Source organism: Anas platyrhynchos, chromosome 8 (genome assembly GCF_047663525.1).
Source record: "Anas platyrhynchos isolate ZD024472 breed Pekin duck chromosome 8, IASCAAS_PekinDuck_T2T, whole genome shotgun sequence".
Classification (NCBI taxonomy): Eukaryota; Metazoa; Chordata; class Aves; order Anseriformes; family Anatidae; genus Anas; species Anas platyrhynchos.
The window spans coordinates 14,132,501-14,145,834 of NC_092594.1; the positions used below are offsets into that span (position 1 = coordinate 14,132,501).

General features: G+C 44.1%; 1 protein-coding gene across 2 annotated transcripts in view; it reads right to left on the reverse strand.

The window, feature by feature from the left end:
• The window catches only part of NEK7 (NIMA related kinase 7), a 66,480-nt gene extending 53,748 nt beyond the window's left edge, over positions 1-12,732 (reverse strand). The window contains exons 1-3 of one of the 2 annotated variants that reach the window (XM_027462474.3): positions 12,598-12,732; positions 11,299-11,437; positions 619-703 (exon numbers count right to left, since the gene is read on the reverse strand). In XM_027462474.3, the coding sequence (XP_027318275.1) occupies positions 619-703; positions 11,299-11,420 (207 nt within the window). In that variant the 5' untranslated portion in view covers positions 11,421-11,437; positions 12,598-12,732. The remainder of the gene's footprint in view (positions 1-618; positions 704-11,298; positions 11,438-12,597) is intronic. The other variant, XM_027462475.3, reaches the window with a different exon arrangement.
• Between the last annotated feature and the right edge of the window lie 602 nt (positions 12,733-13,334).

Here is a 13,334-nt window from a genome sequence, read left to right on the forward strand (position 1 = left end):
ACATAGCTAAGCCATAGCTAAAGAACAGTCAATATTCTGAGACAGGTCCAGCTCTGAACCATAAACCCAAAATCTTTAGTCTCAAAAAAATATCAAAATCATGCTTAGAGGAGTTTACACAGTAACTGATTTAAAAAAAAAAAAAAAAAAAAAAAAAAAGACAGCTCGTTAGAATATCTGACAGTTAACTAAAGCTAAGAATAAAATTTTGTTTTTTCTATCAGGCTTTGGGGCTTGTGCTTAGGTTACTGTACAGGAAACTGCTTCATGTATATGAACTTGAAACAGTGACCTGCTGTGTTGTACTTTCTCTTTGGTAGAAAAGATAAAGTTATAATGCTGGGGACCCTTTACAATACTCACAATATAAATTTTAAATATTGTTTTGTATTTTGCAACTGCCCTCATCTTTCCCTCCTACTCCCACTCTACTCCAACCCCTTCCAGGTGGTAAAGCAGTAGGAAGCAGAACAAAATATTTTCTATCAGATATATTTCAAGATTGCAAAATTACATTATATCGTTTTAAAGCTCCCCCTCTCGCTCCCACAAGAAATACTGTTTTCAAATTTCTATTTAAAAAATGCTAGTATCTACTCTGGAGTAAAAAAAACATACCTGTGGCTGAAATGGCGGAGCAGTGGGCCCCTGCATGCCCTGTGACTGTTCATCCATTCTGTCAAGCAAAAGTGTCCCTTCTGTCCTGAAAAAGAGAAATGCAAACAGTCATTACACTGTAATTCATCCTGTATTTACGAACAAGGAGCACCTGCAGCGAAAGGGAAAAATCAATTTTTTCATTTGCATCCTTGAGTTTACTAGCATTTAACTGTTCCGGCCCTGCGCTGTTTTGGGAAGGAAGCGTTGTTATTTCCAGCTGTTCTACAGGAGAACTAATTCACCATGAATATATCTGAACCTCCTGGATGTGCTTTCAACACTTGGAAGACTTGAGCCACACGGCTCTACCCGATACAGCCGCATGGCTCTTTGAGGCACTGGGCACTTGTTAAATAAACCCCATATGTACCCGCGGGCCAGCACCCCAGGCCTGCAGGCAGAAGGGACACAGCAGAGGAGCTCCAACTGCTGCACACAGACTGATTGTGCCACAGAAATTTATCTGTGGATTTTAGGGGATAAGCAAGCACAGGGGCGGAGAAGCAGGTGCAGCACCCGGTTTTGCTGGTGCCGGCGAGGAGCGCCGTGCCATCCCTGCTCAGGTGCAAACAAAGCTCCCCAGCAGCCCTGGCCATGAACAAAGCAATCAAGGTTTACCTGAACAACCCTTTCAGCACACACACGAACACAAAGCCTCCGTCCCCGACTGTAACCTGGTGAAACCTGGCAAGGCCTGCAGAGGAACAAGTCACGTCGCCGACTGGGAAACTATGCCAGCTTTTCTGTATTTTATTTACTCATGTCTTTACTTCCTGCTCCAAAGCCTTCACGCTCTACAGACAGTTTGAAATAGCACACACTCCTCCTGATAACTTAAATCTTCACCATTAGGAAAGTTCAACACAAAAGCATTCAAACTATCATAAAAGCATTCACCTGGTAAAACGTACACACAGAATAAATCTCAGTAATTCCTTCAGACATTAAAAGTGTTGAAATAGCTCCAAAGAGAAAGCAGTAAACCTTAGACTTTTTTTTTTTATATATAAAGCCCATTGCAAAATATTTAAGAGATGCTAACAAATAGCCTGTGTTCACAGTAACGTCACCCTTACAGCATCACTGCATTAACACTACTTTCCAATCAAATAATCACAGAGCAGCCGTGTAGAGTTCTCAAAGCTCAGCCCTAGCACTGAACAGCGCCGGGCTACACGAAACAAACCCACACCGATCCGCTCCCACTCCTCCATTCAAAGCAGACATCCCAAGCCCCTCTTGTACCATCAGCCATTCCTAGCCACAACCCACTGCCATCCTCCAGAGGAACCGAGGGGCTCGACAACTTTCCCTGCCTATCCTTGGCATCCCCCTGTAAAGCACACATTCCGGGGCTTCTGCTGCTTTGTCTGTTAGCTGTAATTAATCCAAATATAATAGGGCTCCAAAAAAGCAATTTCAGGAATGTCAACAGCAAATAAGTAAGTGATCAAACTGAGGCAAGAGGCAAAGATACCAGGGAGAAACTGCAAAGATTTCTGATAGTATTAGTGCAAAAGGTGAAAACACCTGGCAGGTGCACGGCGTGCCAGGCTCACTGGCCACCTTCCAGCCAGCTGCAGGATGCCAATATCAACAACTGCTTGCAGGTTTGATAGCATCTCCCATACAGCCTCCCTGCCAAAGGCAGGAAACCCTAACACAACTGCACTGAATACATAAATAAATAAATAAATAAACAAACATACATCAAACTGTTGTCACAAGACTGCACCTAAGTTCTCCAGCTGGATTCAGAGAGGTCTATATAGTTGTCACCGCTTCAGACAACTTCTGGAGGATCTCAAGGACTTTTTTCTGTTCATTTATTACTGTTCCTTAAAGACCACTGAAATCTCAGCTGTGATGTTCAGACACCGCATGGTGATGCAGCTCTGGAACTACATAACGCACTCTTCTGGATGGTCAGAGGCACCAGCTGCAAGTGCTTGGTTATCTGATGTCTACTTTTTTTTCCCTTTTTGATTTGGTCGAACGGGAGTAAGAGGATAAGTCATACCATTATCGCTGCCAGCGGCTCACTTTTATAATGAAATAAAGAAAACTGAAGAGGAAACAAATATGCTCTATCTGCTCTACCATATGAAACACGGAAGATTTATCAACTTGGGGGTTTGTTGTTGCTTTTGCAGACGAAAGGTAGAGACCTGTATTTTCTGTCCTTATATGGAAGTTCTTTTATTATGTTTTTACTTGTTTTTATCTTTGAAGACTGCATGATGGATTCATATTTTAGAGTAATTTGGCATTTTGATCATACAAAATGCCAGGGATGCAAAAAAATGCCAAGGATGCAAAATGAATCTTTTGTACTGTTTGTCAACATAAGCAAGAATTAGATTCTGCTGCTTGAAGACTGTTTGCACGGTGAGGCATGCCTTTCGCCTTGATAATAAACTCCAGAGGTCAAAATAAGTGGTGTAATACTTATCCTAGGAAGAGTGATAATTGTTGTCTGAATTTAAATTTAAAAGCGTTTTTCACAATCTAATGTATGGGTAAAAAGGCACTAAGATAACTGCCCAAGAGTCATCACTTGTTTAATATTGTTAAATTGCACTTGTTAAACGCAAGTTGCATTTCAATCTAACGTGTAACATTGCATCTAGATGTAACTTGTCTTTCTCCTCTTGAAACAGCTCATACAATGACCTCCTTCTGCAAATCCACCACTATTAAATACCTTGGTTCATGGAAAACCGACAAGAGGAAGCAAGAGGTGAAACTACAGCAGCACCCGAAGTGCCAACTATGACTAATACTTTTGAATAACGAAGACCAAGCTGCATGCAACAGCAAGGACTGGTTACAGGACACATACACTGAGTCTTATACCTCAGTGATGGTTGCTAATACTTCTTCTTGCTTATAATTCAGTTGTGGTTGCACATGTAAGATTTTTGGTTAATAACTATTGCTTTAAACACTTGTCCTTTTAGTTTATCAAAACAGTGGGCCACCTGCAAATTAGGGATGCAGGATAAAGTACCAGGGTACACAAGCAAGATGACCTATTTTTCATTTGAAATTGCAATTGCAGAGCCACTTCCTTAATTGACACTATTCGCTCCATGCATTGACTCTACAAAACAAGAAAAGGAAGCTAAATCCTCAGCAGTGAATTAGATTATGCATAGACACAAAGTAGCCCAAATTGCAATTGCTCATTTGTATACCCTGACAGGAAGGTCAAGTCCCATAGTCAGCACTTCTGATTTTTAAACAAAAGTCTAGAAATGCAGAGATGCCCACCTGAGATGCATGTACACCCAGCGTGTGGGACATGGACACTGCTGAATGGCATGCAGCATTACAAAGAGACTCACAGCCATGATGGGGAAACCTGACTGAGACTGAAATGAACGAGTACTGGCTGGGAAACAGCACAGGTAAGACAAAGAGGGAGACTAAGACAGACATTTGAGTTTAAAAAATACCCTGGAGTTCCCAGGAAATTAAACAAAGAACTGCAGGAAGATAATAACTGTAGTAGCAGGAAGGCACAAATATGCTCTACCCTTCCACTTCAGCAGCCAGAAACAAACCAGATGTAAGGTACTTACGTCCTGCTGTATACCAAAACCCTGCCTTCGCCTGGCTTTCCTCAGGCCCATTAACAAGGAGGTGAGACTATCACCGACCCTGCCGGTGAAATCAAAGCAGACGACCCACTCCTGACAGTGATGAGCTGTGGTTCCTGTTCATTTCACCAGAATGCAAAAAAAAGGTATTTCAAAATGTAAATATTGTTTACATAGCTTGAAGTTCCTAAACCATATACTTCGGAACATATTTCACAGGATTCAGGCAATGATGTTTTTGTTTTAACAGACAGCAATTCGACAGCAACACAGGAATACAATACTTTTTTCTGTAGAAAGCATCATTAATAGCCTCAACAGTAGCTAGGGTTCCTCTAGCTACATGCTATATAATATTATTGGTTAATTTGGGACCTTAACTGGAGACATTCGGTAATCAAAGAAGAAACAACTGCTAAACTTTACAACAACAACAAGTATATACTTAAGGATAACTGAATGCTGCTGTTCTGCTGACAATCTTAGCTTTTTTTCCTGCAGAACATGAATTGAACTATTCCACACAACAGCTAACACAGAGGAACATGAATGTGCTCTGCTGAGAACATGCTGATCAGGCACAGGGCACTGCTTTAGTGCCTTTTCAAAGAGGACGGAATGTCCTATGTTTACTTCTGGATTACATTGTCAATAAAGGCAGGTATTTTTAGTTTCTATTATAACTATTATATTATTTTATTTAGGCTGGAGCCAAGGCCCTCCATAAACAATCCTCCATTTAACACCCTTTATATTACTTTGTTTTTGGTGTCAATCTTTAGCATTTAACGAGCATTGTAAATGATGAATCGTAGATTCCTAAATTAGTCACCCGGGTTAAAACTAAAAACCTGTGCTCTGGAAACAATGGCTTACATTTCCAAGGCCCTCCCGAGCACCCAGACCAGGAAGTAACTCCCAATTACCCAGCCACCGCCCCGCTGGTGACCACAAAAGCTTCTCTGGGGAAGCCCAGCTCTGATGGCGTGATGCTGGTTCTGCCCTGACTTCACAGCACCTCTCTGCTCCCCGACCCAAGGCACACACCTTTTGGCAGGAGACAAACCTTGGACCCTTTTTTTCCTCTGCTACCACAGCAGTACGAGCTTGGCCCTCAAGCCTGATGCCTGCAGGTTAAGCATCAGGCATCCCACCGATTTATAAAACACTTACTGCCTTCTCAGCCGTGCTTCTTCTCTTCCAAGTTGTTTGGAGGCAGCCAGCTTGCTGGCCAAGCCTGGCCCACACTTCTTCAGGCCAGCAGCACTCACCTTCCCTCAGCACCCACTTCACGCTGACAGCAAGTATGCACGCTGCAGCTGAGGGGACAAGTTTTCAGGAGGAGTATCAGCAGCCCTCTGTCTTAAAACGTGCTGGGGGAAGATTCTGCATGAAGCTGGAGAACGTCAGCAGCTGTGAACCCAGGGCTGTGACCTCGTCATGCACATCATGGTAAGTCACAGCACAGCTTCAAGGAACTGGGCAGTCTGAAGTCACGTCCAGTATTGCAAACTAACCAGCAAACTAGATCTACTATACTTAGTATTAAAAATATATTTTTCCCTTATGCTCTGACACTGAACAAATCAAGCGTATGTTTTGATGCCATACCAGAAATGCTGTCCTTGTAAAGTTAAAGTCCCTTCAGATTCATACATAGTATTTTTAGTGGATAACCAAATCCTTGGAGAACAGCAACCTGCACGCAGGACCTCAGAAGTTACTCTTAGATTTCCAACATATCCAAAGCCTTCATACACTTGTTGTACCTGAGTACCTCCAAAAGACACAATTAAGAAAATGCCCCCAGCAGTTTGCCTAAAACTACTCTCTTACTGCAAACCGTGCTGTTGTTTTTTCTCCTCTTTTCTCCCTAAATGTAACTGGAAAGATGAAACTCAACTCATCTGTGCTAAAATACATTTCAAGAAGTTATTCATCTGCCTCTATACCACTGGGATTCAAAGACTCATAATTAATATGGTATATTGCACATGAATGGCAAGAGACTCCAACTGGAAAACAAGTTTTCCAAAGACATACACAGTGTCTTTTCAGTAAATTATTCCTGAGCAAAGTAGATAACTAAAATGATATCTGATTAGAAATTCACAAATTACAACACCGTCTAGTCACAGAGTTACACGCTCTGCTTAAAAACAGCATTAGAAAGTATTGGATATGACAAAACACTTTAAATATTAAAAAAAAAAAAAGTCAATCAATGCAGTAGGGCTGTGGCTGGTCACGCTTAAGGTTTACGAGCGAAATATAACCAAAGCAGCATCTCCTGCTTCCTGCTCCCAAACTCCTGGACAGCAGCCAAACGTTGCAACACCCTGTACCAGGGCACTGACACTCGTCCAGATTCACACGCGATACAATAGTCCCTCTCTGAAACAAAGCCCAGGGCTTCCCCGGGAACAAAAAGCACTTTCGGTATTAATTTCAGCACCAGAAGAACCAGGTCCAGTAGCATTAAGAGGCGGTGCCTCGGCTTTACTCCCACCATGGGACCACGAGGAACCAGAGGACAGCAAGACGCACACAGTCTATGGAGCTCCTCACACCAGGCTCCTCCATTCCCACTGGGCAGCCAGTCCCACATCAGAGGACTCTGCAATCTCTCTTCAAAGGCCAAAATATTCCAAATGAGTACCTGGAAACCCACGTTACAGACAATACTTGAAATAAATCAAGTAGGCTTCTAGACTAAGTCACAGCTAGGCAGCTTCAGCAAACAGTAAGTTTTCCAACCTGTAACACTGACCCCCACGTATACCCACAGTTAACCCTAATTCTCCCCAGGATCTTTTTCACACGTTCATAGAATGGCTCAGGTTGGAAGGGATCTCAAAGGTCATCTAGTTCCAGCCCCAAATCATTTTCTATACACAAGAAAGTGTAATAGTTTACAACAAACAATTCGACCACCACCCACCTGCCCTTTCCTTTGTCCTGGCCCAGCCCACGCTGCTCGTTTCTCAAATACACTGAACTTTTTATTGGTCCGCTGTTATGATAAAAACACAATCCAGTGTACTCACTAAAACATTACTTATTTAATTTAAAGTCTATTGCAATGCAAATTGTTTAAACTACTCATTCACTTGATGAACAAATATTTGATGTATGCCAAATAATTAACACACTACTTCATTTTTTCTCACTCCCTAAACATTGGAGTTTGATATCTGCATTAATAAAGCAAAATGCATTTAAGTTCATACTCACTCGATCTCTGCCAATACAATCAAGACCTTAATTGGCAAAGGATAAAGCAAACTCAAGACTGAAAGGCCAAGTTAATGATTAGCACAGCAAAATTTGTAAATTACCGCAATTAGTGTATATGTATAGTGTATACACACTGTGTGTATATAACGTATGCATATATATATGTAAAACAGTATATAAATATGCACACACCTACACTTCTACATATATATTTATAAAACATGCATATATATATATTTATATACACAAACATTTGTATATGCAGAATGATTATTATTAGCTAACTGGTGAAAAAATAAATATTTGCTTCACATTTGAAAAAAAAACTTCTAAAATATGAAGCAAATACATATTTGTTTGTAAAGTTGTCTGCAGAAGCAGCCATGCTAAAGAAAAAAATATATATATATATTTGCAACTTCTAAGTGGTAAAAATGATTGAATACCCACGTATATACAGAAGTAGGATTAGCCTTAATTTAGGTGCTTCCAAAAACATTTCATTTTTTACCATGCTACCAGATGAATACTCCCTGTAGGATGACAGTTCTGTAGGGACAATCTTGAAGGTGGACAAGACAAATTCTCAGCATTTGTTGATCAAAAAGTAGCTATTATCTATCTATATGGAAATTACTAATCCTGGCGTGTTCGTGCTTTTAAAAACAGCTTCTGTCCAAGTTCCCTACTCCTGGGCTGTCTATCTACTCAAAGCTCTAAAGAAAAGGCCAAAAAGACTGAAAAGGCACAGATAATTAAGCTGGGTTAAGTGTTGCTTTTAACAAGAGCAGAAGTAACCATAAACAAACAGAATTACTTACAAAAAGAAGTAAAGAAATACACTTACAGTTCATTTTATCATCCATCCAGATCTATCAGGCACGCTTTTTATTCCGACCCTGAAAACACAGGTGCCAGCCACTGTCATTTCCCAACTACTAAGGGCCCATTTACTGTCAACACTGTCTAAACAGAAAATGAAAGTCCACAATTCACAGATCTATTTCTCTTCCTCTTCATTCATTCGCACAATTTAAGGAGCATTGTTTTGGTTACATCTCCATTTCATTTGTCACTCAGGTAGATAGCTTATCTTTCCAGATGCTCCCAAAGGGTTGTACATGCACTGACTTGCTTTTTTCAGCCGTTTGTTAGCTATCTCATGCAAACTGGAGAAGAAAAGGCCTGAAACCATTTGGGCATCAGGATCCTTCTCCATTTTCGTTTAGCTTCTATTCACCTGGAAATAAATTTGATAGCCATTTCTCCATCCCATATACCAAGTTACAAAGGCTATACTTCACTCCCTGCTGAACTTCTCCCTGTGACATGATCACGATTCACGTATTGCATCTACACACTGTACTGAACTAAAAACTGAACGTCTGCTTTCTGGCAATGGTGCACTATTGCATGAGCTTGCCACTTATTGTTTTACTTCATCCTTAGGTAGGGGTGATAAAAAGTATTTAAATTCAAACCAGCTATGACAGAAAGGCAAGAGGCAACATAGTACAGAAACTATTCCAGGCTAAGCCAAGTTTTGTCACCAAAACCCTGTACAGGTAAGTACGAAGAGGAGATAAAATAAATGACAAGATTAACAAGTCAAAATGAATAATAATAATAATAATAATAATAATAATAATAATAATAATAACAACAACAAAGTAGTTAAGATGTTCAGAAGAAAGGAAGCCAAGATGTGATTTGGAAACCCTTACAACCCCAAAACCGCCACACTCCGACAGGTGGTCAGGGTGAAGAGGAACCCTTTCCATATCGAGGGGATGGTTTTAAACATGTATGTGAATATAAATTATCCGTAAAGAGATGCTGAAGATATGTAGTAAAAGTGCAACCAACTGAGTTTCACATCGGAGTTTAAAAAGATGCGGGACAAAGAAGAGGCTGGAACCATTGTCAGACAAACCATTGCTGCCAGTCACCATCCCGTTCAGCTGGCTGGCTGCACACAACTGCACCCCAGGCACGGCTGGTAATGCCTGGCCTGCACCATTACAAGTGAAGAGGAACAGGTATTTAACAATAAATTCCATAAAATTCTTACAAGAAGTGTCTAAGTATCTTCGAAACCAATACAAGATAACACCTTGTGGTATCATACTCCAGGTATCATTTGCCCATTTGCAGGCTGGAAAAAGAACCCGCTCTTACCTGTAGCATAGAACTTTAAACCTGAGCTACCCCTGAGATGATGAAATGAATGAAGCATTAAATAGAATCGGAGAAGAACTATGGGACACATTCAACTATTTTTTTCTCATCTCCTCGCTAGCATTACCTTTGAATCCTGCAACTATGCATGACTGTGGTGAGTGCTGCAGGATCCTCGGGCCCAGAAGCAAGGCAGGCAGCAGCCAGCACACTCGCTTCAGAAGGAAGCCAACACTCAAGTTCACAGCTGTTTCTGTGCTTTACACTAAACCACCACTGGCTAAAACCTGCCAGATCCATTTCTCATTTTGGAGTATCCTCAATGACTAATTGTACATGTGCAGGGTGTGCAGGCTGCTCACTGCTCCCGCTCTTAAGTCCTAATTATCTCCACAAGCTTCAGAAGCAGCCCACGCACCTAGCTCACAGTTCTGAATCTCACTCAGGGCAAGTGCTGGAAATTTACTGCTGCAAAGACAACTCCTTTTTTGGATCTGCTCTCAGATGAGGAAGAAAAGGGTACAGAAGAAGGGCCTCTGCAGGACAGAATGCTATGCATTTTCCCACTGCAAGTTTCTACTTATTTTAGAATGAACTTTAAGTTCACCTGTGATGTTTTTGCCTTCTGGTTTTCAAGGAATCAGTAGCTTCGCAAGCCTTGCATACTGACAGCAGAACGTTAAAATGAACTGAAAGAGACTGGTTCTTCAATGCTTTGCAACACCTACCTCAGATTTCCCTGAAGACTTCAGCAAGTACCTAATCTACAATCTACATGTACTCTGATGACATTGTAAAGCAATTAATCTGGTCCAACACAAACCTCACTACTAAATGTAACTGTAATAACTTTGTTATAAATCGGCCCTAGCAGATTAAAGCAAAGAGACTCAAATGCAAGCTCCCAGACGGCAGATGAAGTAAACAGTATATTTAAATTGTCACCTATAATCAATAATGAGAAGTCACTAGTACCACAAGATTAAACTACGTACAGCAAGAATCTAACCTGTACATTTATACCATTTTCTTACACATTCCTCTGTTCGGGATCTTGTTTCAAATTTCCTAACAAAGCCCCTTACATAAGCACGTGTGCTCTGCTGGCCCAGTAGGGAATAACTGCCCTTGAAATACACGGAGTATTTTTTAGCTGCAGAAATGACTGAATCCCAGTTACGTCCCACATTCCAGAGGCAGACACACAGGATTATCTTCACCGGAGAAGCAACTCATTTTAACAGGATTACTTCTCTTCATTTTTTGTTTTTGGTTGGTTGGTTTTTTAAACTAACCAGACAAAAAGAATCCCTTTAACACTGTATTAAAAAGGCGCCAGGTAGCAATGTTGTATTGTATCCTGCAGGGCTAAATTACTTCCCATGTGGTCAGCGGGGTTCAAATCACGACAAACACAGCACACGAGTGCTCTACAGGCTGTTCTTATCACCACTTTGGAATTTTGGGCAGTTATTTTCATCTCTGTGGCCCAGCACATGCAATGTAGCTAAACTGAAGAAATTTTCTGGAAATTAATCAGCCAGTAAACTCCTACAGTCATGCACAGTATCGAGCTGTATAAGATGATCTCCCCCTCCCGCTTGTTCCCAAGCACTGCTACCTGGGGATCAGGAGGGATTCCTGGATAAGCCCCACGCAATCAGGAGATTCCCTGGGAGGTACAGGAGAGGTTATTGCAGCTTGACTTTTCCCAGGAGACCTTCCAAGGTAACACGAACTCATCAGCTCAGCACAGATGTCTGGAGAAACGCCAATCTTTAGACGGCAACAAGGCACCGATGGTGACACAACCGAGCGCAGCACTCATGTGAACGCAGGATATTGGCCTAAGCTTATGAAATACACATTTTTCGCATGCATGGGCAAATTGCCTCACCAAACTATCTCAGTGGACAAATATACTGGGCTGCCTGCGTTCAACTTAACTCTTACACAAAGAAAAAAGAGAAGTATGTGTGGGCTTCCTTGCTCTGCCTTACAGTTCAGACGGTACCACAGCTCACAGTAAGGCCACCAACTGACTTCGTGCCCTTTGTTTCTGACGGTCTTTTTATGAGAAACTGGCATGAAAGACGCATCCATCCAGAAGTTTTTGGATGAACAACTCTGAAATAGTACATCTTCGCCTTCTTTGGGAATAAAAAAAAAAAAATCTAAGGTGGGAATGAGACTCAACTTGTCTAATTCTTCTAGACCCTGGAATAAGTCAATCAAAAAGAGGATTTTCAGTTGAATAAAATTCTAGTTGAATAAAATTCCTTGCCCCCCCAACTTTTTTATTTTTTTTTTTACTTCAATGAGTGATTGGTACGTTGTACAGCATGTTTTAGGAGAGAGGCAATCTCTCTACTCTTCCAGTGAAAGCCTCCACTTGTGCTTTGCGAAGTCAGCTACCCCAACACCCGATCTCCATAATTAAAACATCTTTAAGGCTCGGCCGTGCCCTGCCCGCAGTTTTATGGCCCAGACGGGTGCCAGCAGCGAGGCAGCGATGCGGCTCCCTACACGCAGGCCCCGCTGGGGCCGTGACGGGGCTCCGGGGCCCCCTGAGGCGCGGCTCCCCGCGGGCCGGGCCCGCCTCGCCCCCCTCACCCCGCAGCAGGCCGCGGCCCCGTCCGGCGGGCGGAGCGACAGCCGCGGCGCCCAATGGCGCTGCGCGACGGGGCCGCGACGGCCAATGGGAGGCGGCGGGGGGCGGGACCACGGCGGAGCGGGGCAGCGGGGAGCGCCTCCCGGCGGGCGGGCGCGGCCCCGGCTCCCGACCCCCGGCCGCAGCCCCCGGCCCCCGGCCCGGCCCCGGCTCCCCGTGGGGGGGCCGCCGGTGCCGCCGCCGCCTCCTCCTCGTCCTCCTCCCGCTGCTTTGCGGCGCCCCCCCGCCTCCCGGCCCGCCCGGCGTTACCTGCAGCCGAGCGGCGCCGCGCCGTGCCGGCCGCCTAGCGGGGCTCCCCGCCGGCCCCTCGGGCAGCCCCGCGCTGCTCGCCGCCCCCCGCCGCTCCTGCCGGGCCCCGCCACATCCCGGCAGCCCCGGGGCCGGGGGAGGGAGGCGGGGAGGCAGGCGGGGAGCCGGGGCGGGGCGGGGCGGCCGCCGGGCTCCTCCTCGCACCGCCGCCCCCGGGGGCAGCGGCCGGGAGCCGGGAGCCGGGGCCTGAGGGCTGCGGCCGCGGCCTGGCGGGGGGGGGGGGCTGCCGGGGAGCGCGTTTGTTTTGTAACCGGGGAAGAGGGGCTGAGCCCAGGCTGCTGGAGGCAGGAGGGAGCAGGCCCGAGGGCCTGGGGAAAGCCCGTCCGTGCCGAGCGGCGCTCTGCGGCTCAGGCAGCGCCTCAGCGCCCGGGAGGCAACAGGCAGCGGGAGCGCCCTGCGCAGCCACAGGCACTCTGGAGAAGACTTTCCATGGATAAACGATCATGGAAATGAGATCTGGTGTGCAGATGACCACAACATACTGAGTATTATTACGCGGTTTTTTGTTTGTTTTCAAATAAAGGCAATTACTACTATAATATCCAGCTATTGCTATTGTCTAGATCCTCACACTTAGAGAATGAGCAGTTCGCAGTTACCAGGGGAATCCTACACAGCATTTGAAGCTTTCTCCACATTGTACATTCAAGAGAATAATCCAGAGCTTACTTATTCTT